The sequence below is a fragment of the Ursus arctos genome, unplaced genomic scaffold, assembly GCF_023065955.2.
Source record: "Ursus arctos isolate Adak ecotype North America unplaced genomic scaffold, UrsArc2.0 scaffold_11, whole genome shotgun sequence".
NCBI lineage: Eukaryota > Metazoa > Chordata > Mammalia > Carnivora > Ursidae > Ursus > Ursus arctos.
The window spans coordinates 61,635,651-61,662,195 of record NW_026622775.1 but is presented as its reverse complement, the minus strand read 5'-3'; the positions used below and the strand labels follow the sequence as shown (position 1 = coordinate 61,662,195).

At 51.6% G+C, this 26,545-nt stretch overlaps 1 protein-coding gene across 1 annotated transcript; it reads left to right on the top strand.

The window, feature by feature from the left end:
• The first annotated feature begins 171 nt into the window (after positions 1 to 171).
• Positions 172 to 20,672, top strand: BLK (BLK proto-oncogene, Src family tyrosine kinase). Its single transcript, XM_026518897.4, has 12 exons — positions 172 to 279; positions 2,995 to 3,046; positions 4,826 to 4,919; positions 5,850 to 5,948; positions 7,112 to 7,215; positions 11,665 to 11,811; positions 12,196 to 12,348; positions 13,039 to 13,218; positions 14,424 to 14,500; positions 17,304 to 17,454; positions 18,691 to 18,822; positions 19,553 to 20,672. The coding sequence occupies exons 1-12, from the start codon at positions 172 to 174 to the stop codon at positions 19,756 to 19,758; spliced, it is 1,503 nt and encodes a 500-aa protein (XP_026374682.3). The 3' UTR covers positions 19,759 to 20,672.
• The last annotated feature ends 5,873 nt before the right edge of the window (positions 20,673 to 26,545 follow it).

Genomic DNA, 26,545 nt, shown 5'->3' with positions numbered 1-26,545 from the left:
CCAGACCCCTACTGACTCCATGTTCTGATTTTGACCTTCATTGCCCCCCCTCCTTCCCTCCTCCCCCCCGCCTTTCTAATTGGCTATCCAGAAGGGGTTGGGGGAGCTCTTCTGTACTGAGGCTCTGAAGACCTACTCACATCACCACTCTGCGGTGTGCTCTCCGACAGGATGGGAGTGGTGAGCAGCAAAAAGCAGGTGAAGGAGAAGAGTAAGGGCCGATGGAGTCCTGTGAAGGTCAGCACCCAGAGCAAAGACCCCCCACCACTGCCACCCCTGGTGAGTGACAGCTGTTCCCAGCTGGAGAGGGAGGGGGAGGAAAAGAGCAGAGAACATATGCAACTCCCTGGAGGCTGCTGCTTCTCCAGCCAGCGCCAGGGCCATTTCTAGATAATCCAGGGCTCTGACAAATCGGCCCCTTGCCCCTGCCACCAAATGTGGCACCTACCTCATGTTGGTGTGACAGAACATTTAGCAGCCAATTGCAGGTGTTTACATCGATTAGCTGTGTGCTTTGAAGCAGGTTACTCAACTCCCCTAAGCCTCAGTTTCTGCATCTGTAAAATGGGTATAGTGAAAGTGCCTTTCTGATAGGGTTGTAACAATATGTGATGTATATACAGCCATGCAATTCCATAACATACTACCTTTAGCACAAGATCGGACATGGGTAGTCCCCAGTGATTCTTAGGCAGTTTTCATTTCACAAGGGCAGCCTTGAAGAGAAAAAGAAATCAAAAAGGTCAGCTTGAGAAGAGGGTGTGGTGGGAAAGGGTCTGAGGCATTTAGCAACATCTGCTGCCCCCACCCTTACCCAGAAGCCCCTGGAGATCAGTGTCCCCTTCATGGCGCTGCTGCGGGCATTCTAAGGAGCTTACTCTCTGGGGATAAGGAATCCTAAGACTATCCACACCTCCCCAGCAAACCCTCAGGCCCCTGAGATGCAATTCTGGCTGGTTCACAGAGCAATTAGAGCCCTTCACGGAGGCTGCTGCATTCCAATGATGCATTTTTAGATGATTGTTTGTGACACCCCCACCCCCACCCAGCCACCTATCTTTGGGGCAGTTGGGAGTCATGCCTGGAACCTGTTCTCTCACTCTCTACCTCCAGGGGCACATTCAACTGGTCATACTTTAGTCCAACAGTGACCTAATAGGATATGGGAATGGCTAATCCCATTTCTTAGACAAACGAGGCATTTTATCTACGTCCCAACTTAGTTTAGGGCTTGGCACAGAACAATGAGATGTTTGTTGAATCAGTGAATGATGGCCAGAGCACACTCAGACTTAGACTGAGTAATTTCTCCAAAGTTACATGCTAATAAGTTATAGAGCCTGGAATGTTTTTAACTTTATTTTTTTTTAAGATTTTTTATTTATATATTTGAGAGAGAGAGAGCATGAGCAGGGTGAGGGGCAGAGGGAGAGGGAGAAGCAGAGTCCCCATTGAGCAGGGAGCCCAACTCGGGACTCGATCCTAGGACCCTGGGATCATGACCAGAGCCGAAGGCAGACGCTCAACTGACTGAGCCACCGAGGCCCCCCAATGTTTTTCACTTTTAAAAAAATCACATCATATATACTAATTATGGGGAAAAATTATAAATACTCATTATCCCACTACCAGCGATACCCAGAGTTAGCACTGCGGGGCTCCTGCCCCCAGACCCTTATTCTCGATGTTATTTATATGATGTGTTTATATTTTCAATGGAGCCATACTGTACATACCATTTTGCAAAATGCAACTTCAAAATTGTTTTCAATAAATATGGAGTACAAAAAAAGAATATTCATAACACAACCGTCAAATTAAAAGAATAATGAACACCCAATGCAGCCCCTCTGATCTTAAAGGGGAGAAGGGACCATCATCCCCCTTGTCCATCCCTCACCCCAGGCTCCTATCCTGAATGTGTTCATCATTCCTTAGCTTTGCTTTTCTGTATCATCACATGTGTGTATACTCCTAAAGACTGCTTAGTTTAATTTTGCCCATTACGTACTTTCAATCAAATCAAGCAGCATGTATTCTTCTGAGACTTGGTTGTCAGATCTCCGTTATGTCTGTGACCTTCAACCACATCGACGCACGTAGCTAGAGCTCAGTAGCTCCCACAGTGGTGTAGCATTTCCTTGCATGACTGCGCCCCAGTTTGCCTATTTTTCTGTCATTCGTTGTAAGGATGATTTCCACCCTTTACAATTCTTATGTATTGTTGTAAGTTTTGCTGAGATCATTCTCATACAAGGTTCCTAGCACACACATGCAAAAGCTTCTTTACAGGGTATATACCTAGGGATAGATTGGTTGAGTTTTAGGGAAATACGTTTTTATTTTTTTATTTTTTAAAGATTTTTAAAATTTATTTCAGAAAAAGAGAGGCAAAGACAGCATGAGCAGGGGGAAGGGGCAGAGGGAGAGGGAAGGGAGAAGCGGTCTCCCCACTGAGCAGGGAGCCCAATGCAGGGCTCGATCCCAGGACCCGGAGATCATGACCTGAGCAGAAGGCAGACGCTTAACTGATTGAGCCACCCAGGTGCCCCGGGAAATATGCTTTTAAAATAATTTTCCCTGAGAACCAATACCCTTTTGCAGCTTCATCATTTAATGGCAGAGCCAGCATATGAATCCAGGTGATCTGACTTTCCCCCCATCCCCTCCTCCCCCACCCCCCACCCCCGCCATTCCACAGCTGCCTCTTACAATGCTGGGGCATCCCTACACCCTCCTCCTCTGACCCCGTGTATGGTCCAGGGGCTGTGTGAGATGACGCTGGTACCTAAGGAGTTGTGGCACACAGTGAACAATTTACCGTGCAACCTCCTGTTGACAGAGCAGCTCCCTACAGAGCACCCAGCTGACAGGTGCAGCAGCCTTCCTGCCCAGGCCTTAGGGGTTTGAACTAACACAGCACGTGTGTGTGTGTGTGTGTGTGTGTGTGTGTGTCTGTGTGTGTCTGTGTGTGTCTGTGTGTTTCTGCTCCAGGTCCTGTTTAACCACCTGGCCCCTGCACCTCCGGACACATGCCCAGACCAAGGTAAGAAGGGGCTGCTTTTGAAGCCGAGGCTCTACAGGCCATCTGCCCTGGGCCAGGGCTGCATGCAGGCAGAACAGGGGCCCAGTTGAGAGCAGCTTCCTGGAGAGAACAGGGAAGCCCTCTAGGGTCAGAGAGGAGGCGTCTGTGTGGGGAGGGGCCTAAACAAGGCACAGCGAGGGGTGTGGCCCAGCTCTGCCCCAGGCTTCACCTGCCCGTGGGGGCCCCTCCAAGAACCAAGCCCCAGTTCCTGTATCTGAGCCTGGGTGGTTTTTTGTTTTTTTGTTTTTCAAAAAAGGACTACAAACTGCAACTGCGACAAAAAGAAAAACGTTACAACAAATACAAACAGCATAAAAACGAACCCAGGTTTTCAAAGATTCTAACCCCAGCCTCAAAGGGTGAGGGCCGATGGGTCTGCATCTTCCCTCCTGCCCTGAGTCTGCTCCGTGTATGGAAGCACCATCTTTCTCCCCACTTGCCCACTTTCAAAGTAGCTTCCCACCTCTGACTACTCACACCACCCTCCCTCACCCCCAGTCTCTACTGCCACTCTGGTGAGTAGGACAGTGGGGGGTCGCATAATGAGTGACCTTGGCCCTCCTGGGTCAGTGGTTTGGACCTTGGGGGGCCTCACAGGATGGTAGCTTCCTTCAGAATTGGCTTGCAAGAGAGCAGCCCCTCCACACAGCACCAGGAGCTCTGCCAGAGCCTCCGTCCGTCATTCCCCCACCAGGTATGCACTGAGTGAACAGTACCCAGAGCCTGGCTCTGTTCGAGTACTGGAGAGGCTGCAAAATTGGGTAAGACATGGCTCCTCAACCTGAGAGAGCTCAGAGCCTGTCAAACGCCTGAGCAACAGGCTGAAACCAGATGAGTTATCTTACCTGGTATTTCTCACCCTGCTGGAGATCACCATTAGTTACCACAGGGCTTGTCCTTCACTTCCTACCAAGGGGAAGCCCTGGGGAAAAAATAAACTAACTGCCTTTGGTGCAATGACTTGAATCTCAGAACTGGAGGGGGGGTGCTGTCATCTATTCCAATCCCCTCTACCCCCTATAGGGAGGTGACTAGCCCATCACACCACACTTCAGTGACAAAGCTGAGTCATCTGCTCCCAGGTGAGCTAGGTGGTCTCCAAGTGACCTTTTCCAGCGGCTCTTGGCTCCCCAGAGCTGTGCAGCAAAGTCCTCCTCACTAGCAGTGGCCGTTCGGACGTCCATTCCCAGGACCAGCAGCAAATCAGGGGTACCGCCTGCCAGGAGCACTGTGATAGGGCCTTGGGCACGGTGACAGGTCAAGGTTACAGCGGCCATGTTCCAAGACCACTACCCCCTTTGGAATAGAGGTGAGAAGGGGAAGAGAAGGGAAGCTCATGTGCCTTTAAGGCAATAAGGAATCAGCCTATGCTCATTCCCAAACTTGGGACAGCAACCATCAGCCCAATGAAGCCCATCTCCCTAGATCTTTGGGCTAGCCACTCCCTGAGAGGGTAGCCCTGGCCAGGGCTTTTGATGTGGAGACCAGAAGGGAAGACAGGACAGGCCCTGAGGGGCAGCCCGTCCTTGTTCCCAGCAGCAAAGTCAGGAGGTCAGTCTGCCAGACAAGAGTTTCCTCTGCTGTGTCAGGGAGCGAGAAAGCACACCACAGCTTCCCCTCTGTCCCTGCGTCATCCTGACCTCATGGCAGCCAGAGATGGCCCACAGCACAGACTTATCCAGTCCCTGCCCTCACTCCGCTGGGCCTGAGCGGTGCCCATCTCTTCCTTGTTCACTCTAGAGGAGCATTTCGTGGTGGCCCTGTACGACTACAGCTCAGTGAATGACAGGGACCTGCAGATGCTGAAGGGGGAGAAGCTGCAGATACTGAAGGAGTAAGTTTCTGGAATGCGGTCCTATGGTCAGAGGCCTCTGTGCCTCCCTATCACAGCAGGATGGCCACCCAGCCGTCCACCGCCTCACTCCACCCCACTCCCACCCTCCATGAGTATCTCTTCCATCACTCCACCCCCAGCCCAATCAGCTACCATTTCTTTTTACCTTGACCCAGTCGTCTTCCTTCTACTTATCGTTCCAAAGTCTTTCTCACAAGGTGGTTTCCATTCACTATCAACTGCCCCACTGTCAAAATCCTACTCCTCCTTCAAAACCCAGCTGGAACGTCACCTCTTCCGTGAAGCCCTCCTGATGGGCACAGCACTTGCCTGGCTGTGTCTCCCTTGCCAGACAAGACCTCGCACAGGATTCTACTCGTGAAATCAACTTTACTTGATTTCCAGGTCTCCCGCTCAGAAACTCCTCCAAAGTCTGCTCTCTCTCAAAGGTCTGGCTTGTTCTGTGGACCCCTGAGGTTCTGCTTTTGTTCTTGAAGTTCTGCAATGGCCTTGAGACAAAAGTATGAAAGCCCCAACCTTCTGGGCATACGTGGGCTGCCCGGCTCCTCCTTTGGGCAGCAGCTCTCCTCCTGCGTTTGTCTTTCCCGTCTGGTCCCAACTCACTCACTAAACTCTCAATCTGTCCCATTAATCAAGAGGAAGGCTACTCACGGAAGAGAGGGGCCCTCTGGGGTGGTCAGGCTGTCTGGGCAAACTCTTCCCCTAGAGGCTTCATCAACCCCTTCCTGTGAGATGCTTGGCAAGTTAGCATCCCCCTCACTGAGCAACTCGTCCAAGCTCCCTCTCGCCTGCACTCTGTGAATCCTCTGCCTCAGGGACAAGATCGGAGTGGAGGGAGGGCTGTGAGTGGCCCCCGGGAGAGGCCCACAGGGGCTACTATCCCATTCTGGTTTCCCTCCTCCTCCGTAGAGTTGGAGACTGGTGGTTGGCCAGGTCTCTCATCACCGGAAGAGAAGGCTACGTGCCCAGCAACTTTGTGGCCCAAGTGGAGACCCTGGAAGTGGAAAAGTAGGTGGACACAGGGAAGGCCTTCAAAGCGGAGGCTCACTTGCTGCTTCTGCTCTGGGGGCCGCTGGGCAGGGAGTGGTCAGAAAGTGGCTGGAAGGTGAGCCTCTGTGAGCCCAGCATGGAGGGAGCAGAAAAGGGGCACAAACTGGAACTGCTGGGGGAAAGCTTATCCACCGTCCCTGGTCCCTGACAACCTGGTGCTCAGGGAGACACCCCTCCCTGCTCACTTCACTCCTCCCCTCTGTGAAATGGAGCTGCCCCTCCCCTGGCTCATTTGGATAGAAACAGCCCTATTGGCCCATGGCCTTGCAAGCTAACATCGAGGCATGGTGATCAGCTCCCTCTCTTCCCAGTGCCTCCAGTGGGCAGGCCTCAGGGGGACTCACAGCGTGGTGGCCTCATCCAGAATTGGCCTCCAGAGAGCAGTACTCCCCAGCAGCCTCATAACCCACTTCCACACAGCACCAGTCACTCATTCCCTCCCACAGCATGCGCTGGGCAAACAGTACCTGGACTCTGACTCTGTCCAAGTACTGAGAAAGCAGTAAAAATGGGTAGGATGTGGCTTTTCCCCTGAAAGAGCTCGGACTCTGTCAAACTCTTGAGCAAAGTGCAGGAACCGGGTTAGTGGCCTTACCAGGTGTCCCTCATCCAGCGATGGTCGCCCCTGGGAAGGTTCTCTGTCTGGCACTCCCAGCCCTGTGCCTTTCCCTGGAACAGTGTGTGGGGCCGTGGGCCCACTTACTTCCACACTGACTGGTCCATGCTTGAGAGGAACATGGCAGGAATATGTGCTCTGAGAGTCTCAGCACTTGGTGGAATTCAGACTTGACCTCAAGGAGGGGGTGCTTTGAGAGAAGGAGGTCGGGTGCCCTTTCCCAGAGTAGAATTAACAAAGGGCACCCAAAATATGTTCTCAGTTCAAGAAAGCAGTAAGTCTATCCTTTGATGGGAAGTGAAAAGAAAAGGGAGCGCAGGGACCAAAGGGCATTTCATGAATCAAGGTGTGAGGAGTATTGTTAGCTCAGGTTAACCTGAAAACAGGAAAACACTATTTTATTTTTTGGGGTGGGGAGGCGTACAACTGAGAAGGGAGGTACGGATAAGAATATCTGAGGAGCATGGCCGGCCTCTGATGTTTGCCTGCCTTTGCTCTTTTCCAGATGGTTCTTTAAATCAATTAGCCGGAAGGATGCTGAGAGGCAGCTTCTGGCTCCAATCAATAAAGCGGGCTCCTTTCTTATCAGAGAGAGTGAAACCAACAAAGGTAAGCATGGTGCCCAGCACATCCTCCTGTGCAGTCCCCAGGAAGCCCCCCCGAGGCTGCTTCTGGGAGGGGATGGTGGGTGGGGAATGCCAGCCATGGGAACCCGGCGGCTTCTGGGGCTCCCGTCTCCCTCTCAAGTCAGGCCCTGCCCGGACAGCCTGTCTAGTGCCTACTCACTGAGTGTGAGACCGTGGTGCCAACAGGTCTCCACTGGCCAGGCTGGAAATGTACAGGGAGCAAGTAGGAGAGGCAGTTGGAGAGCCGCTCCCGCCCTGGCCACTGTGCATCATCTCTGGCTCAGTGGGGGCACTGAGGCTGGCAGGGTCGGAAGAGGGGGCACGACCCAAAGCCATGTTTTGGAATCAAAGGATTTGGGAGCTGATAGACTTCTTAGAGGTCATCTCAGCCAGAGGCTGTGACCTCAGACACTTACAGGATCCTGGAAGGTGACAGAAGTTTGGAGAACGGCCCATGCCTGGCTATGAAAGAGGGCTGTGGCTACTGTGGAGAAGTGGGAGCACTCATGGATTCAAACCCCCGAAACATTTCTCCTGCCACCCGCAGGCCACCGGGCTTTCTCTTTCTCTTTCATTTGGTTTTCTCTCCTTCTTTCCTTCTTAAAATTCCTTTTGTTATGACATGTAAAACATATAAAAGTTGCATAAATTATAAGTGAGGGTACAATTATAGAGTCATAATAGGTAAACACCTGTGTAGACACAAGAGAGGGAACATTCCAGATGTCCACAGCCCCTCTCACTGCTCCACTTGTGCTCCTCTCTGACTCAACCTACCCACCCCCACCCCCAGAGAAGTCACTGCTATCTCAAGTTTTAGGGAAATCCTTTTTTCTTTTTTTTTCTTTTTTTTAAGATTTTATTTATTTATTTATTTGAGAAAGAGAGAAAGAGCATGTGCACAAGCAGGGGGAGGGGTAGAGAGAGAAGCAGGCTCCCCGCTGCTCAGGGAGCCCAATGCAGGACTCCATCCCAGGACCCTGGGATCATGACCTGAGCTGAAGGCAGATGCTTAACGCACTGAGCCACCCAGGCATCCCAACTTTTAGGGAAATCCTTCCTTGCTTTTCCTTACGGTTTTGCCACCCATGTTTCGTATATTCAACTTTATGCAGGTGGAATCGTACTATTTTTACTTTTGTATGTCTTGTCCCTTCCACTTGACATTGCATGTGACGTTTTATATTAATTTGCTAGGCCTGCTGTAATAAAGTACCAGAAACCAGGGGCTTCACAGAAATGTACTGTGCCACGGTGCTGGAGGCTGGCAGTCCAAGCTCGAGGTGGTGGCAGGGTTGGTTTCTTCTGAGGCTTCTCTCCATGGCTTACAGATGGCCACCTTCTCCCTGTGTCTTTCCTCAGTCTGCGTCCTAATCTCCTCTTCTAACAAGGACACCAGTCATATTGAATTAGGGATTCCCCTCCCCAGTGACCTTAGTAGTTTCCTTTATAAACCTCTCCTCTCCAAATAGAGTCACATTCTGAGGTACCGGAGGTAAGGACTTATACATAGGAATTGGGGAGGGACACAGTTCTGCCCCTAACAGGTCCCCTCATTTTGTCGAGGAGGGCAGTAGTCTGTTCACTTTCACTGCTATACAGAACCCAGTATATGAACATTCTTAAGCTGTTTCTCCTTTCTGATGTTGGGAGACATGTGCTGTTTCCAGTTTGGGGCAGTTATGAATGTGCTGCTCTGAACCTTATCATATCTGCTTCCTGGTATATGTTTGCCATCTTTGGGATGCTAAGTCAATACCCCCATTTGAAAGGTGAGGAAACTGAGTCCCTAAGGGAGGAAGTGACTCCCATGAGGCCAACAGTGAGCAGGGGTTGGAGGTTCAGAGCCCAAATCATCTAAGAGGCTTTACAAGCTCTACAGTGTGTCCAGCTGGCCTGTCGTGGGCTGATGGAGGGAAATTTCCAGAACAGTGTGAAGAAAGCCTCTGTTCATCAGGACATGGCACATAAGGACCTCTTACATCCTTGTGGCCAATTTTTTACTGGAGAGGAGGTGGTGACAGTGACATCAGAGGATGAAGGGGAGAAACGGTGGCTGAGCTGCAAGTTGGTTCCCTGTGGTTGGGGCAATGAGAGGAGACAGATGTTCTGCTTAGTGGGAGCTCTCTGCTGCCTTGTCCCTCAGCACCATCATGGCTTGAGAATGGCAGTGAGTGGGAACATCAGAGCAGCTAATGTGGGACGAGGAGAGCTGCTCGTTATACCCTGGGAGGCTCGGGGGAGATCCCGACCCCTCCCTGCCGTTCAAAGGGTCAAGGCCAAGTTGAGGAACAGGAGGGGTGCATTGGTAAGTTGGGTGCTCTACAGAATTTCTGGAAATGCACCAATAGATTAAATCTATATATGGATATATATATATATATAGCCATATTGCCACTAGTCCATTTTAACAGCAAAGCACCTTTGACCAAGAAACCATATGGGAATCACTGGAGATGACATGCCTGTTTTGTTTTTATAGAATATTTCAAATATGTACAGAAGTAGAAAGAATAGTATAATGGAACTCCTGGTACTCAACACTCCGCTTTGGCAATGATCGCTCAACCCATCTCCTTTCCTATGTATCCCCACCCACCCCTATTAGGCTGACACAAAGTCCCAGAATCATGTGATTTCCCCCTGGACATGACGTCTTAGTCATGGTCTATTGCTAAGGTGCCCTCTGGAGAGAAAGGAACCCCCGACCTCAGGATGGAGGAAGGGGTTCTCTAAAGGTAGGGGTATTCCCTCCTGTCCTTGCCCACCCTGGGGAAGCTAGTCCAAGCTGGGAATTGGCCAGATGTAGCCGGGGCTGCAGGACTGCCCCAGCATCATCAAGCCCACACACATGTCTACGCACATAGACACTTGTGCACACGTGCTCCTCAGAACTCCGAAGCAAGTGCTCTCCGTCTGCATCTGAAAACCACAGGCAGTGAATGTGAGACAGGGAAGGAACGCTGCCCTCAGAAGCAGGGGAAATGAATTCCCACCCCCTATTGCCTCCAGGACGTCCCATAGCCTCTCAAGCCTCTGTTTATGGGTATCTGTGTGAGGACCAACTAGTTTCCCAGTCTGAAGGCAGACAGTTCTGCGGTGTTAAGTCTCAGTCTCTGGGAGCCCTGAACCAGCAGCGGATAGGATTTGGAGGTCCCCTCTAAGAAGAATATTAAACTGTGAAAAGAAATCGGGGACAGGCTCTTGGATGAACCCAGGCAAGCGGGAGCCCCTAAATCATGAGCTCCTGGAGCAGCATCGTGGGGAGGAGAGCAGGGTGTCCTAGGCCTCTTATGATGCAGCCTACACAGGGTACAGTTGAAAAAAAAGGTGGAGGGAGAAAGGCCCTCTTCCTCACTACGGGCTGGTGCGAGGTTGAATGGACTCACTAAAGCCACTCTCTGGTTTCTTAGCGCTGGAACACGGACGGTTGCACTTACCCGGGCGAGGCGGGGGAGACAGTTTGCAGCGCACAGGGTGGAGCTGGGGTCGCGGCTTTGGGATGGGCCTGGCGGCGGCGAGGTGCACACACAGCTTGCATCCTTTTGCAAGTAGGTGATGAGAGGCGCAATAACTAAGGCAGACGAGAGGGAAAGGTGGTTTTCGATGGAGACAAACAGCACAGCGGGAAAACCAGGCGTGCACACCCAAAGAAGAGGCGTCCGAGCCTGACACCTAGCGGGAGAGCGTGGTATCGCTTACCGCAAAAGCGTCCTCAAGGAGGATGGGGAGCCCTCAAGCCAGCCAGGGTGTTCCCCTTCCTGGCCTCAGTTTCCTCATCTTCCTATAAAGAGTGGCGGTCGTGGTACCCAGAGAGCTGGACAGAGGCATTTTATAAAAACATCAAGTTTGTGGAAAGACATTTCTCCAGTGGAAACGCTTGCCTTTAGCTCTTAACCTTTAGCATCTGCCACCTTTGTCTGCGGGCAGACAGTAATATACAGGACAAGGTGCATAAATGTGTATGAATTGGGGAAATAAGTTATTCTGCTCTCCTCCACGGACATGAGGGCTTAAGTTTGGGATTTGCTATTCCTTGTGGGGTCGGGGCCAGCCTTTTCAGCTAGAATGAATGAGTGAATGAATCCATGAATCAATCCATCCCCTAGTTCCTCCAATAACTCTACATTTCTCAATAGTCCATGGCAAAGGGGGTCCCCTGAATGACCACGTGCCCATGCGGGGACAGCATGTTTGCTAAGTGAACATCCTGCCTGCTCCAGAGTGAGTCTGAGAAACTGGGGAAGAAACATCAAGGTCTGAGTTTAGTGGAGAGGATAGGGAAGGCTTTCTAGAGGGTTAAGGTTGAGATGAAAGAAAGGTAACTTATGGTGGAAAGGGTCAAAATAGGGAGCAGAATTTGGGGAGGCTTTGAAATGAAGCCCAATTCTGATTTTCCCTCTGTATGCCTATGTCTTTATTACTCCTCTAGGTGCCTTTTCCTTGACTGTGAAGGACGTGACCACCCAGGGGGAGATGATCAAACACTACAAGATCCGCTCCCTGGATGAAGGGGGCTATTACATCTCTCCCCGCATCACCTTCCCTACTCTCCAAGCTCTGGTGCAGCATTATTCTCGTAAGAGGGGAGGATGTGATGGGGGGGGGGGTGTCGGGTGGAGGAGCCCTTGGATCTATCCCTGAGATCTCAAGATAATGGGAATCACTGGTGCTATCTTGGGGTGGGGGATTCTCCCAAGGCTGGGCAAATATCAACGTAATGATTCAAAGTCTATGTCCCTAACCCCTTCTCCTGGCTGGCTCAGCATGTGATCTCTTGGAGAATAACAAGGATTTTCAATCTTAGAGAGAGCAGATCAATGCAAATAGCAGAGTGTGTGTAGTGTATGTGTACTTGGACATGGGAGTGTGGTTGACAAAAACAAGGATTTGGTTCCCAAGGGAGAGCTGTGATCTGGCTGCTCTTGTAATCTCCAGCCCCATCTCTTCTTCCCTAATGCAGAGAAAGGGGACGGTTTATGCCAGAGGCTGACCCAACCCTGTGTGAGCCTGGCTCCTCAAAACCCCTGGGCCCAGGATGAGTGGGAAATCCCCCGGCAGTCTCTCAAGCTGGTCAGGAAACTTGGGTCTGGGCAGTTTGGCGAAGTCTGGATGGGTGAGTATGTGGCAGCCAGGAGCCTCTCTCTCCCTGCCCTGTGTCCAGGAGGCTCGGGATACGCAGTGCATTGTGCTTCCCCAGAAAGCTTGTTCGAGAGAAAGGATGGAGGTGATGGTACCCATTTTACAGATGAGGTAATGAATGCAAGCCTGGAACATGAAGGGACTTGCCCTCAGTTGTCAGGACACCACAGTGGGGCAGTAGGAATAGACTCCAGCTCTCCCAGCACCTAGCTGGTTCCCTCCCTCAGTCTTCACTGCCCAGGGCTAGCCTGCCATGGACTGATGTGTGAACTTGAACATTTGGCTCACTCCTCTTAGCTTTGGTTTGCCAGATGGAATTACCTCTTACCATTCAGTGTGGGTGGGGGGCTTGATGGAGGGGAGGGAGAATGTGGAGGTACAGTGGGAAAGGAACGTCACAGGCACAGAAAGGAGGGGAGGAGGTCTACAAGCCACCTCTGCCTCCCAGACAATGTTGCCACGGCTGGGACGCTCATTTCCATACTGAAGCTATGGTGTGGTAGAAAAGACTCAAGTAGGGAAAGGGCAGCTTGGGCCTCAGTCCTCCACCTATAGAATAAGGATGGCTTCTGGAAGCTTATATACGTTTTAGTGAAGGGATCACCTCCCACAGTGTCTGAGTCTTCTGAATGGCTTCTTTATTCTCTCCCCGACCCGGGCTCAGGTTATTACAAGAACAACGTGAAAGTGGCCATCAAGACCTTAAAGGAGGGAACCATGTCTCCAGAGGCCTTCCTGGCGGAGGCCAACCTGATGAAAACTCTCCAGCATGAGAGGCTAGTTCGTCTCTACGCTGTGGTTACCAAGGAACCCATTTACATCGTGACCGAGTACATGGCCAGAGGTGGTACCCTGCATGGGGCTGCATCCCTCAGATGGGGCAGGGAGGGGTGGGGGTCCAGGCTTGGGGGGCCCAGAAGGCTGAGACTCATCTGCTGCAGTGGGTCTCCCGGTCAGGGGACCTCCGTGGGGCATCCCTGGGCTATGGGCAGGATCCTAAGGTCTCAGGTATTCCACGTGCCTGGGGGCAGAAAGGAAGGATGGTGAGAAACAAGATGGGTCAGTGGTTCTCACAGAGCTGTGTCCCCCACTCAGGAGTACTTCACCCACCACTTTTGGAGGACAACTTCTGTGCCCAGCACTGTTTGATGCCCACTAGGGAGGGCAGGCTTTGCCAAGAGTGGTCGACTGGGCATCCAGATGTGGGTTGTGGTCCCAATTCTGCCACTCACTAGCCATGGACCTTTGACAACTATAATTGACAACATGGATGAAAAGAGAATTTGGGCCAGCTGGCCATGGAGGTCCATGGGGAGGAGGGGACGAGGTTTCATGGGGCAGTGGGCCAGGGGGTCGGGCCTCAGCCTGTGACATTCCTCCCACCCCTCCTGTGACCCTGATTGCCCACTGCTTCCTGTAGGATCCTAACCTGCCACATTAACCTAGCTCCTTAGAAATCATCCTGCAGGGGCCGCCATTGAGCTGGGAGCACAACGGCTACCCACCCCACCCCACCCCCCCACCTCAGCCCCACCTCAAGTGACCACCCTCCCAGCTCTTAGATGCCATGATGGAGCAGTATTTGCCCCCTGCACCAAACCCTGGGAGGCAGGTCTCTCTGTTCTGGCATTTTCTTGCACCTTTGGTCTTCAAAGGCAGAATTTCTGCCAATAAAGGGTGAAGGGGACAAGAAGACACTTTGGAACGTCATGCCAGGAATAGGCACTAAACTTAAGAGTCGGAAGAGCAGGTTCTGCTCCTGGCTCCCCGGCTGGGTGGCTCTGAACCTGGTTGAAACCGAACGTCCTCTGAGCCCCTGGAAGCAGAGTAGCTGCCCCCTGGGATGCTCTGACGACCGAGACTCGAATTTCTGTAAAGCAGAAAGCACTCCGCCGCTGTGGGTGGTTTGATTCTTTGTGGATGAGCGATCTGACCAGGTGCCCCGTGCTTCCTGACGCCAGGCGGGGAGCAGCCCACACCTGGGAGAGGCTGGCACAGCTGGGCTTGGATCGTTTTGCAGAAGAGCAGATGCAGCTTCTCTTTCCTTAGGATGCTTACTGGATTTCCTGAAGACGGATGAAGGTAGCAGATTGTCCCTCCCACGACTGATCGACATGTCAGCCCAGGTTTGTGAGCTATCCAGCACAGGGGAGCCCAAAACGAATAATGCCTTAAGGCACCCAGGCTCTCTCCTCTGTGCCCTGTGGCTTCACGAAATTGGCTATTCAGAGGTTGTATCCATTCAATTTAGGCTGAGCTGGGAAGGACAGAAAACCCAAAGTAATCATGGTTTAAATTTGTAAACATCCAGAGGTGGGCTGTCTGGGGGCAGTCAGGTGGGTGTGCCCCTCAAAGACACAGGGACCCACGTTTCTTCACCTGCTGGGCACTTAGCCTGTTGTCTTCTCACCCAAGATGGCTGCTCACACTTAACTATCTTGTCCTCTTCTCAACTGGTGGAAGAAGTAAGGAGAAAGAAAGCCCACCTTCTTCCCTCCAGAGACATCTCCCTGAAGTCACCTACTATCCTTGCTTTCACATTTCTCCACCCCCCCCAACCCCCAGCCCTGTCACCTGGCCACACCTAAGCTGCAAGGGAGATCGGGAAATGTAGTCTTTATTCTGGGCCATCAGGATGGAATGAGGTGAGTCCTATTACTCACGAAGAGAGGGAGAACGGATAGTGTGGGAAACCCAGAGAGTTCACATGAATTCCACGTAAGGGTGCAGGCAGGTGTTCTGTTGTGACCACCTTTCTTCCTCAGATCGTGCCCACAAATGCCTTCTCTAGCAGGTGAATCACAATCCAGACTTCAAGAGCAAAATGGAGAGGAGGAATCTTTCCTCCCCAGGGATGTTAGCTGAGAGTTGTAACTGGCAGGAAAACACATCTGGTGGCCCTGAGTGTGTGTGTCTGTTAAAACTGGAACTCTCAGCAGAAAAGCTCTGGTCTGTGGTCAGCCGGTGAGACACAGAAACACACACACATCCGCCTCCAGAGAGGAAACCTCCCCCTCACCCACACCACCCCATCCCCACCTTGTCTGGTATTATCTGTTATTAGTATCAGTGCAGGAACTGATGTCACGATGCCCTTTTTCCACTGAGGTAAGCTCAGATGGGTTTGAGTAGGCTGCTGAGTGGTCTCGGAAAATTAACGCGGGTAACCCGTTTCAAACCACATAACAGTGGTAAGCGTGTCCACCTCTTCTTTCTTTCTTTCTTTGCCTTTTCTCACTCTCCTCTGTCTCTTTATCAGTCCCTGGGGAAATCTTAGGTCCCCCAGGGGCAAACGATGTGAAAAGCCACCTGCATTTATGCCTAGGTGTGGCCAAGTATCGAAGGGTTAGGAAACCAGAAAATCAGAACCTTCTAGGTGAACAGCTTCTAAACCACATTCTAATCATGCTAGCGCCTCGCCATGCAAGCGTGTGGACACACACACCCCCTACCCTTCTGGGCGCTCCCTTTCCTGCTTGCAGGTTGAAATGCAAATCTCCCCTACAACCATAACCCATGTGCCCTACTTTGCAGCCCCACAGCAGCCCCCAAATGTCCTGTCACACCCGTGAGCCCTCGCTCAGGCTGCTGCCTCCGCTCAGAATGCCTGGGCAAAATCCTAATCGATGTTTAAGACCCAAGTTAAATTCAATTCAAATTCCCCTGGACGGGAAAGTGGCAGAGAGCACTTAGTGCACGAGTTTCTGTTAGCTTTGCGCATGGCGTGGTCTTCTTGAAAGCAGGTCTGGATCCCACGCGATCTTTTTTTTTTTTTTTTTTTTTTTTTTTTGGTAGTATTTCTAGTACTGCTCAGTACATATTTGTTAATGGGAGAAGTACTGGTAAATGCTGTCCAGATACAAGATATTTGGTATTCAGCTTTTTAGTCCCCACAGTAGCACACCAATAAATGTATATTGATGCAATGATTTATAAAGGAAAAATAAATGAATGACTAAGTGAACGGAGGTCAGATGGACACATACGGAGACGTGGGATGAATTCCAGCGCTGCCTTCTTGCCATCGCTGGTCTGACGAGGTACACTGGCATTCTATTCTCTGCCTTGATTTCTTCATCCATTAACTGGGAGTGCAGTGAATAAAGCCTGAGTGAGTTTCCTCAACTACAAGACACAAGCGACACACAAGCAGCTATTCCTGGCCCAGTGCTGGTGATCGGGGACTGAAACAGAAACAGCCCCTGGTCCGTTGGGATTCTGCGCGTGCCCTCCGAGTGCCTGCCTCAGGCGGTGCTGGGTTAGGCCCTTGGCCACATGTCTTGTGTAGTGCCCACCTCCACTCCACACCCTGGAGACCCCTTTCCTCATGTTCCAGGTCAGGATGGGGACCCCTCAGGGAGCTTAAGCAACTCCAGTCCAAGGCTCCCTGATCCAGAACCGTGCTTCCGACTTGGCGAGGAGATAAAATCCTTTCCTTCCCTCCTTCCCTGCCCTTTTCTTCCCCTGCCGCTTGAGAGACCTTCTCCTGCTTTCATTCTGCTGTCTTCTGCCCCTGCAGACACTTGGAAGGAGACAGAAGTGGGGGAGGGGTTCAGGCTGCTCTGGCTCTGACGCCAGTGTCTCTGCCTTTCTGGGCTTTTTGAGGGCTGGGGATTATGGCTTGGTCAGCTGAGGAGCAGTTGAGGGCAGCATTCTTCTCCACTCAGGAACCTGCTCCTTCTCCTTCTCCTTCTCCAGCAGCACCCGCCACCCCCTATGCACCTGCCAGCAAACACGAGCACGAACACAAACACAGACCCCCGAGTGTTCCTGCCCCTTCCAGGCTGTGAGGGGGTGAAGGCTGGCCCTCCACATAGGTGGGCAGGGTCCTTCCTCTCCTGATAGGGGCTGTGCAGGGGACGCTGGGTGGGCTCCATCCTTGCTTGGAGGTCCCTACGCTGTCCTTCACTGTGTGGCCTGTTGCCTCAGATTGCCGAAGGAATGGCATATATCGAGCAAATGAATTCAATCCACCGTGACCTGAGGGCAGCCAACATCCTGGTGTCTGAGACCCTGTGCTGCAAGATCGCTGACTTCGGCTTGGCCCGCATCATTGACAATGAATACACCGCCCAAGAAGGTGAGCAGAGCCTCCACCTACGAGGGAGACCTTGGGCCTTACCTTCCCCAACTCCCTAAACCCCCTTGGGCTTCTCCTTGCCACTCCAGAGCAGAGCCCTATGTGAAGAGATCTGCGAGCTTTGTGGTTTTCCCAATTCTGGCCTTCCTCCCGGGTATATCAGCATTTCCTTAAAGGTGCTCTGCAGAGCACTAGGGCCCGATGACGAATGGCTTTGTGATGATGCAGGTTTGGAGATGCTGCATAGTCTGTCCAGACCCCCTTTGGAGATCCCTGGTGCACACCAACGTATTAAAGGCACTGAGAGGTCCTGCAGCAAAGAAACAGTGTACATTGGCTTCACCTGGTCTCTCCCAAACTAATTGGAGCCCAAGATATTTTTTCCACTTAGCCTCTATTAACCTCCAACAGAGCTAGGGTTTCACAGAACACACTTAGGAAAATACTTTTCTGAAGCATGAGGAGCAAAAGCTTATACCTGAATTAGGGTTTCCACAGAGCACTCTGCTTTCCTTTGTTTGGTATAACTGAGGTAAAAAAAAAAAAAAAAAAAAAAAAAAAAAAAAAAGCCTCTCCCCTAGAGGATTTGAAATGGTCAAACCCATTTATCAAGTTAGTTAGCAAGTCCTATTAGCTGACGATATGAATCAGTTGGTACAGGACAAGGATCAGCAGGGCTTGTTCCCTGAGGAAGCTTCAGGCTGGCTGGGGAGACCAAGAAAGCAGGGCAAGGAAGGAGGTAATCCAGTGCTGAGCTACATGCCGTCTACTCTGCATGCTGACCAGGCTGCAGCCAACCACAGGGCTTCATGGGACAGCAGGATTGGAGTTCCCTCCTCACTGTGACCCGAGGTGGTACATGAGTCGTCTGACATTTTGCAGGTAGGAATTAACTGAGGCAGGGACAAGTTAAGGTGACTTGCCCAAGCCGTGGATTCCTGTTATTAAACACGTGAAGTGGAAAATGACTCTTCTGTCCCAGGTGGAAACACATGTGGGCAGCTCTGTGTAGCCCACTGAGTCAAGACCCAAACAGGGTGACAGAGCTCATCTTTTGTGCTGTGGACCCCAGTGTCTGCACATGCCTGCTCCTGTGTCCTAGGGTCTTAGTGGTTCTCTGCAAGCATCTCTGTACAAGTTGTGTACAGTGGTCCAAGCCCTGCGAAAGGGAGGGAGGGACAGGGGCATAGGGAGTCAGTCATGGCCTCACAAAGATGCTCGTGGCTTTTCTCACAGGGGCCAAGTTCCCCATCAAGTGGACTGCCCCAGAGGCCATCCATTTTGGGGTGTTCACCATCAAAGCAGACGTGTGGTCATTTGGAGTCCTCCTGATGGAAATCGTCACTTATGGGCGTGTACCCTACCCAGGTAGGTGGCTTGGTCCCTCAGTGACTAGGTGGGCTCCCTGCCTTCCAGAAATGGCTGCAATGACAGATACCCCCCGCCTTGGTGCCTGGGGTTGCCCACATCCACACCAGAATGGGGTCCCCGCAGGCGGAACAGAGACCCATGCATGTGACTCTGGGGACAGAGGTTCCGCCCCTTTCCTCAACATGGCTCTTGGCAACAGGGCTGTTTCCCCTTCATTCAGCAGAGGTCAGTAAACCCCAAACCTGGAATTAAGTGACATTCAGTGTCTGAACTCAAGTTTACTCCAAATTGGTTTGTTCTCAGTTGAGGACAAATTGTCTCTCCCTTGGCCTTCCACCCTGGGTGCAGTCCCGAAAGCCCTATCCTGACTGTACAATCTGCCAGCCCCAAAGGGCTTGGGCCGCTCAGCAACCTGCCGGGGGCAGTCTCCCTCAGCCGGCTGGTGCAACTTCACAGAGCACCTGCCCAGTGAGGGGTGGGCTTGGGGGGCGTCGCCATGGCAGATCAGCAGGACAGGGTCCCACACACGGAGGAATTGCCCTCGCACTAAGGAGACCATCCACAGCCTCACGTCCAGCTGTTGTCCAAGCAATGACAGTGGATAAAGGAATGTTTCTCAGTGCCACCAGCCAGGCAGCCAGGTGACCTGCAAGGGATGAGGCGGTGGTCTGTGCCTCACAGGCCCCTGCCGCCCCTCAGCCGCGCTCTGTGTCCCCTCCGCCTGCAGGAATGAGCAACCCCGAGGTCATCCGCAGCCTGGAGCGGGGCTACCGCATGCCGCGCCCCGACTCGTGCCCGCCCGAGCTGTACCGCGGTGTCATCGCCGAGTGCTGGCGGAGCCGGCCGGAGGAGCGGCCCACCTTTGAGTTCCTGCAATCTGTGCTCGAGGACTTCCACACGGCCACCGAGGAGCAGTATGAGCTACAGCCCTAGGCCCCGGCGCGGGGACATGGGTCCGGCGCCCGCGGGGCCGGGGGATGGCTCGCACCTGCGGCCCAGCCTGTAGAACTGACCAGGCATGTTCACCTCGCAGCTTTTATGCCAGCGCCAGCCAGCCTGGAAAGGCAAGGAGGATGGTACGCCCATTTCTCAGATGAGGAAAGTAGAGGTAGGGGCGGCCTGACCGGTGGATCACACAGCATGGACTCGGGACATCCAATCGCAGTCCCACCCTTCCTGGCTGTGTGACCTTGGGTGAGTCACAGCCTCTCTGTACCTCCGATGTCTCATTTGTACAGTGGGGAAGAACCATAATAGTACCTACCTCGTATGTTCCTCAAGACGATTACATTAGTTAACTGCAGTAGATGGTCAGAATAGCGCCTGGCACGCCTGGCATCACGCAAGACTCCTCTGTGCTGGCGCCAAAATCGAGAAGTCGGCTACAGGTGGCTGGGACACCTGCTGCTCCCACCTGCGCCATCCGCGCCCCTGTGCTGCTCCCTCTCTGCTACCCCAGAAGCAGGACTGGGTCGTCCGAGATGTCCGCTCAGGGAAGCGTCCTCCTGCCCTGATCTAGATTGCGCTACGTGACACAGGTGGTTTACATGCGTGGCACAGCGAGGGACTCGCGGAGCCCTGGAAACCAAGACCCCAGCCCCAAGGACAACACCGCAGACCCAACGGTCATTGCCTTTTAGGGGAGGCTTGAGCAGGACCAGCAGGTGGCGCCCTCACCTCAGAAATCCTTGGGCTCCAGGTCCGAGTCGGGGATCCTTTGCTGAGCAAAAACACCAGAGCTGACAGTGGGAGCCACGCCTCTTGGGGGTACGCGCACAGAGGGGCATCAACGATGTGCAGATGATGATGGGATGGTAACACCAAAAACGTTCAAGGCTTCGCACTGTTCAGGAGGCTCGCTATTTGTCTTTTTTTTTTTTGGTTTTATTTATAATAGATTTATTATAATAGATTATTATTAAATAGGTGTATTATAATAGATTCTTTTGAGCATTTAGGTTCACAAAAAATAAGTGGAAAGAACAAATAATGTCCATTTACCCCTCACCCCCACCCCTCAATTTCCCCTATTATTAATATCTTGCAACAGTGTGGTACGTTTGTTACAATTGATGAGCCAAATTAGCACATTATTATTAACTAAAGCATTCACATGAGGCTTCACTCTTTGTGTTATGTTGTATGGGTTTGGACAAATGTGTGATGACGTGCCTCCAGCATTACACAATCCTACAGAACAGTTTCGATGCCCTAAAATTCCCTTGTGCTTCTATGCATCCCTCCCTCCCCCCCTCCCTCTGAACCCCTGGCCATCAACCTGCCATGTTTTGACTCCTCTTTGACCCAAGGAGATAGGAATATTACAATGCCGTGTACAGAGGAAGAAAGCCAGGCACAAAGACTTTGGGTAGTATTCCCAAGTCGCACTGCTCGTTAGTGGTGGGAGGGGGATGTGGACCCCAAGCACAGCCGCTGAGTATCAGCCGGGTGCTGCTGGGCTAGGAGAACCTCACAGCAGGGCTGCCTCTGCAGGGGAACAGAGGAGACAGCGCAAAGAAGAACACACGTCTGGGGGTGCCTGGGTAGCTCAGTCATTAAGCATATGCCTTCAGCTCAGGGTGTGATCCCAGGGTCCTGGGATTGAGCCCCGCATCAGACTCCCTTCTCCGCTAGGAGCCTGCTTCTTCCCCTCCCACTCCGCCTGCTTGTGTTCCCTCCGTCTCTGGCTGTCTCTCTCTATGTGAAAGAAAGAAAGAAGAAAGAGAAAGAAGAGAAAGAAGAGAAAGAAGAGAAAGAAAGAAAGAAAGAAAGAAAGGAAAGAAAGAAAGAGAAAGAAAGAAAGGAGGGAGGAAGGAAGGAAGGGAGGAAGGAAGGAAGAACACATGTCTGTAGAGCCTTTGTGGTTTCCGGGATACGTTCCCACACTGTCTGTAGATTCTCAAACAGCTCTGGAAAGGCATCACCATTGTTATCATGCCTATACTCCTTTCCACACAAGCAGTACATGGCAGAGACCCCACACCACGAAGCTTGTCCAGAGGCTTAGCTGACCAGGGCTGGACCCCAGATTTGAACCCATTCTTTGTTCCCAGCCCCTTGCCATAAACTACTACGTAGGCGAACGCGACCCTCTCAGGAACAGGGCTGCTGGTACAGGTAGGTCAGGCAAGGGTAGGTTAGGCAGGCTCCCTGAGCAAGTCTCAGGTGGAGCGTAGTGCATGTGTGTGGAGCCGGCAACGTGGTCAGACTGGGGCTTGGACACATGTCCCCCAGGCAGTCCAGGATTTGGGAGGTAGAGGGCTCCAGGGACAGGGAGCCTACAGGAGGCCTAGTGCCCACACCCCATCTCCCCAGAATCTCTGGGAACTGGGGCTGTCCGGCCCAGACCCTGGGATAAAGGCATGACTGGAGGGAACTAAGCTGGAATTCAGGGCACCAGAGAGCGGACTGCCCCTGTGGAGGGTGGGAGAGGGCACCAGATGGAAACAGATCTGAGCCCATAGGACTCAGAAATGAGCGGGGCTTTGAGAGGACCTAAGGGTGCCTTTGGAGGTAGGACTGGAAGGAGCTTGTATCAGCAGGATAGGAAATGAGTATCTCCTTCCAGCTTGGCGCCTGACCTATGGCCTGGGCACCACCTCCCTGCCTCTCATGGCCCCTCTGAAGTAGTTTCCAGCAACTTGGGCCCCAGCTTTCCACGAGCTGCAAGGCCTGGGGCTGGCTCATCATCTCCCTGGACCCCACCACCTTCCCATAAAGATGAAGGGGGTCTCCCGGCGCTTTGTAACTGCACTACTTCTAAAAATCACTTCAGCTCCTTGTTTTGAAAGACTGGTTTCTTGGGGCACCCGAATGGCTCAATCGGTTAAGCACCCGACTCTTCGTTTCAGCTCAAGTCATGATCTCATGGGCTGTGGGATCCAGCGCGGCCTTGAGCTCCGTGCTTAGCAGGGAGTCTGCTTGAGATTCTCTCTCCCCCTGCCTCCTTCCCACATGTGCGTGCTCTCTTTCTCTCTAAAATAAATAAAACTTTGAAAAAAAAAAAAAACAAATAAAAGACAGGCTTCTAGTCTCTCTCTGAGATTCCGATCCAGCAGGTCTAAGGTAGGATCTGGAAACCTCATCTTTCCTAAGCACTCTAAGTGATTCTCTAGCTCTCAACCCTGGCTGCCGTTTAGATGACAGTGGGGCAGAGGTCAGGCCATGACATGGGGGTGGGCACATCTAAAAATACCAGTGCCAGGATTCCAGGCGGGGCCAACCATCGGCACATTTTAGATGTCCCTAGCTGGTACTAGAGTTCAGCCAGGATTGGGAACCACTGGGCTTGGCTGTGTGGGGTTTGGAAGTACTCTTCCCAGGAGGGCAGGCTGCAAGGCACCTGGGGTTCCAAGTCTGATGCTCAGGTCCTGCAATTACAGGACCAGCTCACGTCTGTGGCTTTGCCAGTTCTCTAGCAAGATCTAACCTGCAGAAACTAGAAAAGAAACCCACAAGCCCGGTACCTTCTTAGACGCACATTGTCAGGCACACAGAGGTTCCTGGGGGTGAGGCTGGAGGACCTTGAAGAACCAGGGAGACTTTCTCCCACCAGGAGGTGCACTTGCCTCAGGGGTGCCTGGAACCGAACCTGAGGGCGGGGGCAGTTAGGAGGAGAAATCCGTTTATAAAGGACAAGAAGCCTTTCAATTCCCAGCCAGAAAGTGAAGTGTGAGAGGATGTGGAGAGAGATACAGCATGACAGAGAAATACAGAGATAAAGACGAGAGCGAGACAAGACGGAGAGAAACAGAGACGCAGAGAGAGCATGAATGGGCCAAGGCGACATTTCCTGCTCTGGCAATTTGTCTTCCGAGTGGGAGGGCAGCTTACTCAGGCCTGGGGAGGCCATATTCTCCCGCCAGGATCCGGACGTGGGAGGAGATCACAGGGAGCGCCTGGGCCTGAGAGTTTGATCGCTGCCCTTCACCCTGAGCTCTGGTGAGGAGCACACGCGGCCTTGGACCCAGACGTCTTCCTGCCTGTGAAGGAGACCATGCCTTCCCTTCCCTCTCCCACCACAGAGCCAGGGCACGCATGCAGTGCTGTTGAGAAACGAAGGACGGCAAGATCTTTGGGGTTAGACAGACCTGGGTGCAAATCCAAGCACTTCCTTTCCTGGGATGTGTGACCTTGGACACTTGGCTTGATTTCTCCGAGCCTCAGTTTCTTCATCTACAAAATGGACATAAGATTAAAACACCCAAAATAGGGGCGCCTGGGTGGTTCCGTGGACTGAGCGTTGGACTCTTGATTTTGGCTCAATCGTGATCTTGGGGTCGTGGGATGGAGCTTGGCATTGGGCTCCACAAGCTGAGCCCAGAATCTGCTTGAGATTTGCCTTCCCTCTCTCCCTCTCCCTCCCCGCCCCCGCTCACACTGTAAATAAACAAACAAACTTTTTTAAAAAAACACCTAAAATATAGGCTTGTTTCAAGGTTTAGACAAAATAGTACATGCGAGGCATTTATCCCAGTGCCTGTGTTCTGGTGAAAGCTCGGAAATGTTAGCTCTTATTATTATTAGGATAGCCCCCGAAGAAAGGCCCACAAGGATGCTGACCCACAACCTCCAACACCTTCCCTAGGTTTCCCTGAACTCTGTGGTCTGTCTCCAGGCTTGGGCTTCTGATACCGCTAATGTTTTGTTCTCCATCTGTTGCTGTGATTTTTCTTTGTCTACTTTCATACCCTCCCATCCTCGAGGAAGCACTTCAAAAACAGCACGGGGAATTTGAAGTCAAGGACCTGGGTTTAGCTGGCACTTCCCAGCTGTGCAACCTTGGGTAAACAACTCAGGTTCTCTGAGCCTCAACTTCCTTGTCTGTGAATGGGGGAAGAACAAGGATTCCCTTGCAGGGTTGTCTTAAGGATTCCCTTGCAGGGTTGTCTTAAGAGTACTTTAAACATGGAATGGTATATCCGGCTGCTGTAACAAGTACCACGGACCGGGGGACTGCAAGCACAGAAATGGATGTTCTCATGGCTTTGGTGACAGAAACTCCAAGACCAAGGTGTCAGCAGGATGGTTTCTCCTGAGGCCTCTCTCCTCGGCTCCCAGACGGCCACCTTCTCCCTGTGTCTTCACATGGCCTTCCCTGTGTGCGTCTGTGTCCTAATCTCCCCTTCTTCTAAGGACAACTGTCAGATGAGGGCCCGCCCCGACGATCTGGTTTAATTTCATTGCTTCTTTAAAGGCCCCATCTCCAAATACAGTCCTAAAGTACCGGGGGTTCGGGCTTCCACATAGGAACTAAGGGCAATGCAATCCAACCCATCACAAATAGTAACATATAAAGATAATAATTATTTCTTCTTTCAAATCTGCTATCTCCACCCAGAAGTGGGCACACAGTAGGTGTCAGTGTATTTTCGTGGCTGACTAGTTTCAGAAAAAGAATATTTGATGTGCTACAAATAATTAAGATCCACAGCTGAGCTGGAAGAGGAGTTGACCGGTTTCTTTTTCTTTTTTTTTTTTTTTTTAAGGTTTTATTTTTCAGTCATCTCTCCATCCAACATGGGGCTCGAACTCATAATCCGAGATCGAGAGTCTCTGGCTCTACTGGCTGAGCCAGCGACGTGTCCCAGCAGAGCACCAGCTTCCAGCAAACCCATCTGGGACAGTCCAGATTTACACAAAAGATAAAGCTGTCCGTAATGATTTATTTTATAAAAGGTTCCATTTCATATTCCTTTAGGTACTTTACAAGTAGTATTCGAGTTTCCTCAGGCCTTGATTTGGGCTTTGGTTTTAACTGTGGGGAAATACACACAGCATAGGATGTGCCTCCCACCCTAGGCACTTCTTTTTTTTTTTTTTAATGATTTTTTATTATATTATGTTAGTCACCATACAGTACATCCCTGGTTTCCGATGTAGGGCTCGATGATTCATTAGTTGCGTATAACACCCAGTGCACCATGCAATACGTGCCCTCCTTACTAGCCATCACCAGTCTATCCCATTCCCCCATCCCCCTCCCCTCTGAGGCCCTCAGTTTGTTTCTCATAGGCCATAGTCTCCCATGTTTCATTCCCCCTTCTGATTACCCCCCTTTCTTTATCCCTTTCTTCTCCTACCGATCTTCCTAGTTCTTATGTTCCATAGATGAGAGAAATCATATGATAGTTGTCTTTCTCTGCTTGACTTATTTCACTTAGCATTATCTCCTCCAGTGCCGTCCATGTTGCAGCAAATGTTGAGAACTCGTTCTTTCTGATAGCTGAGTAATATTCCATTGTATATATGGACCACAACTTCTTAATCCAGTCATCTGTTGAAGGGCATCTCGGCTCCTTCCACGATTTAGCTATTGTGGACATTGCTGCTATGAACATTGGGGTGCATATGGCCCTTCTCTTCACTACGTCTGTATCTTTGGGGTAAACACCCAGTAGTGCAATGGCTGGATCATAGGGTAGCTCAATTTTTAACTTTTTAAGGGACCTCCACACTATTTTCCAGAGTGGCTGTACCAACTTGCATTCCCACCAACAATGTAGGAGGGATCCCCTTTCTCCACATCCTCTCCAACAATTGTTGTCTCTTGCCTTGTCTATTTTTGCCATTCTAACTGGCGTAAAGTGGTATCTCAGTGTGGTTTTGATTTGAATTTCCCTGATGGCTAATGATTTTGAACATTTTTTCATGTGTCTGTTAGCCATTTGTATGTCTTCATTGGAAAAGTGTCTGTTCATATCTTCTGCCCATTTTTTTA

Bases quoted from the DNA above. Each gene is read 5' to 3' on its own strand.
- BLK (XM_026518897.4), top strand. From the start codon at position 172: ATGGGAGTGGTGAGCAGCAAAAAGCAGGTGAAGGAGAAGAGTAAGGGC. The intron at 7,216-11,664 runs GTAAGCATGGTG...TTACTCCTCTAG, and splicing joins AGAGAGTGAAACCAACAAAG to GTGCCTTTTCCTTGACTGTG. The intron at 12,349-13,038 runs GTGAGTATGTGG...ACCCGGGCTCAG, and splicing joins GTTTGGCGAAGTCTGGATGG to GTTATTACAAGAACAACGTG.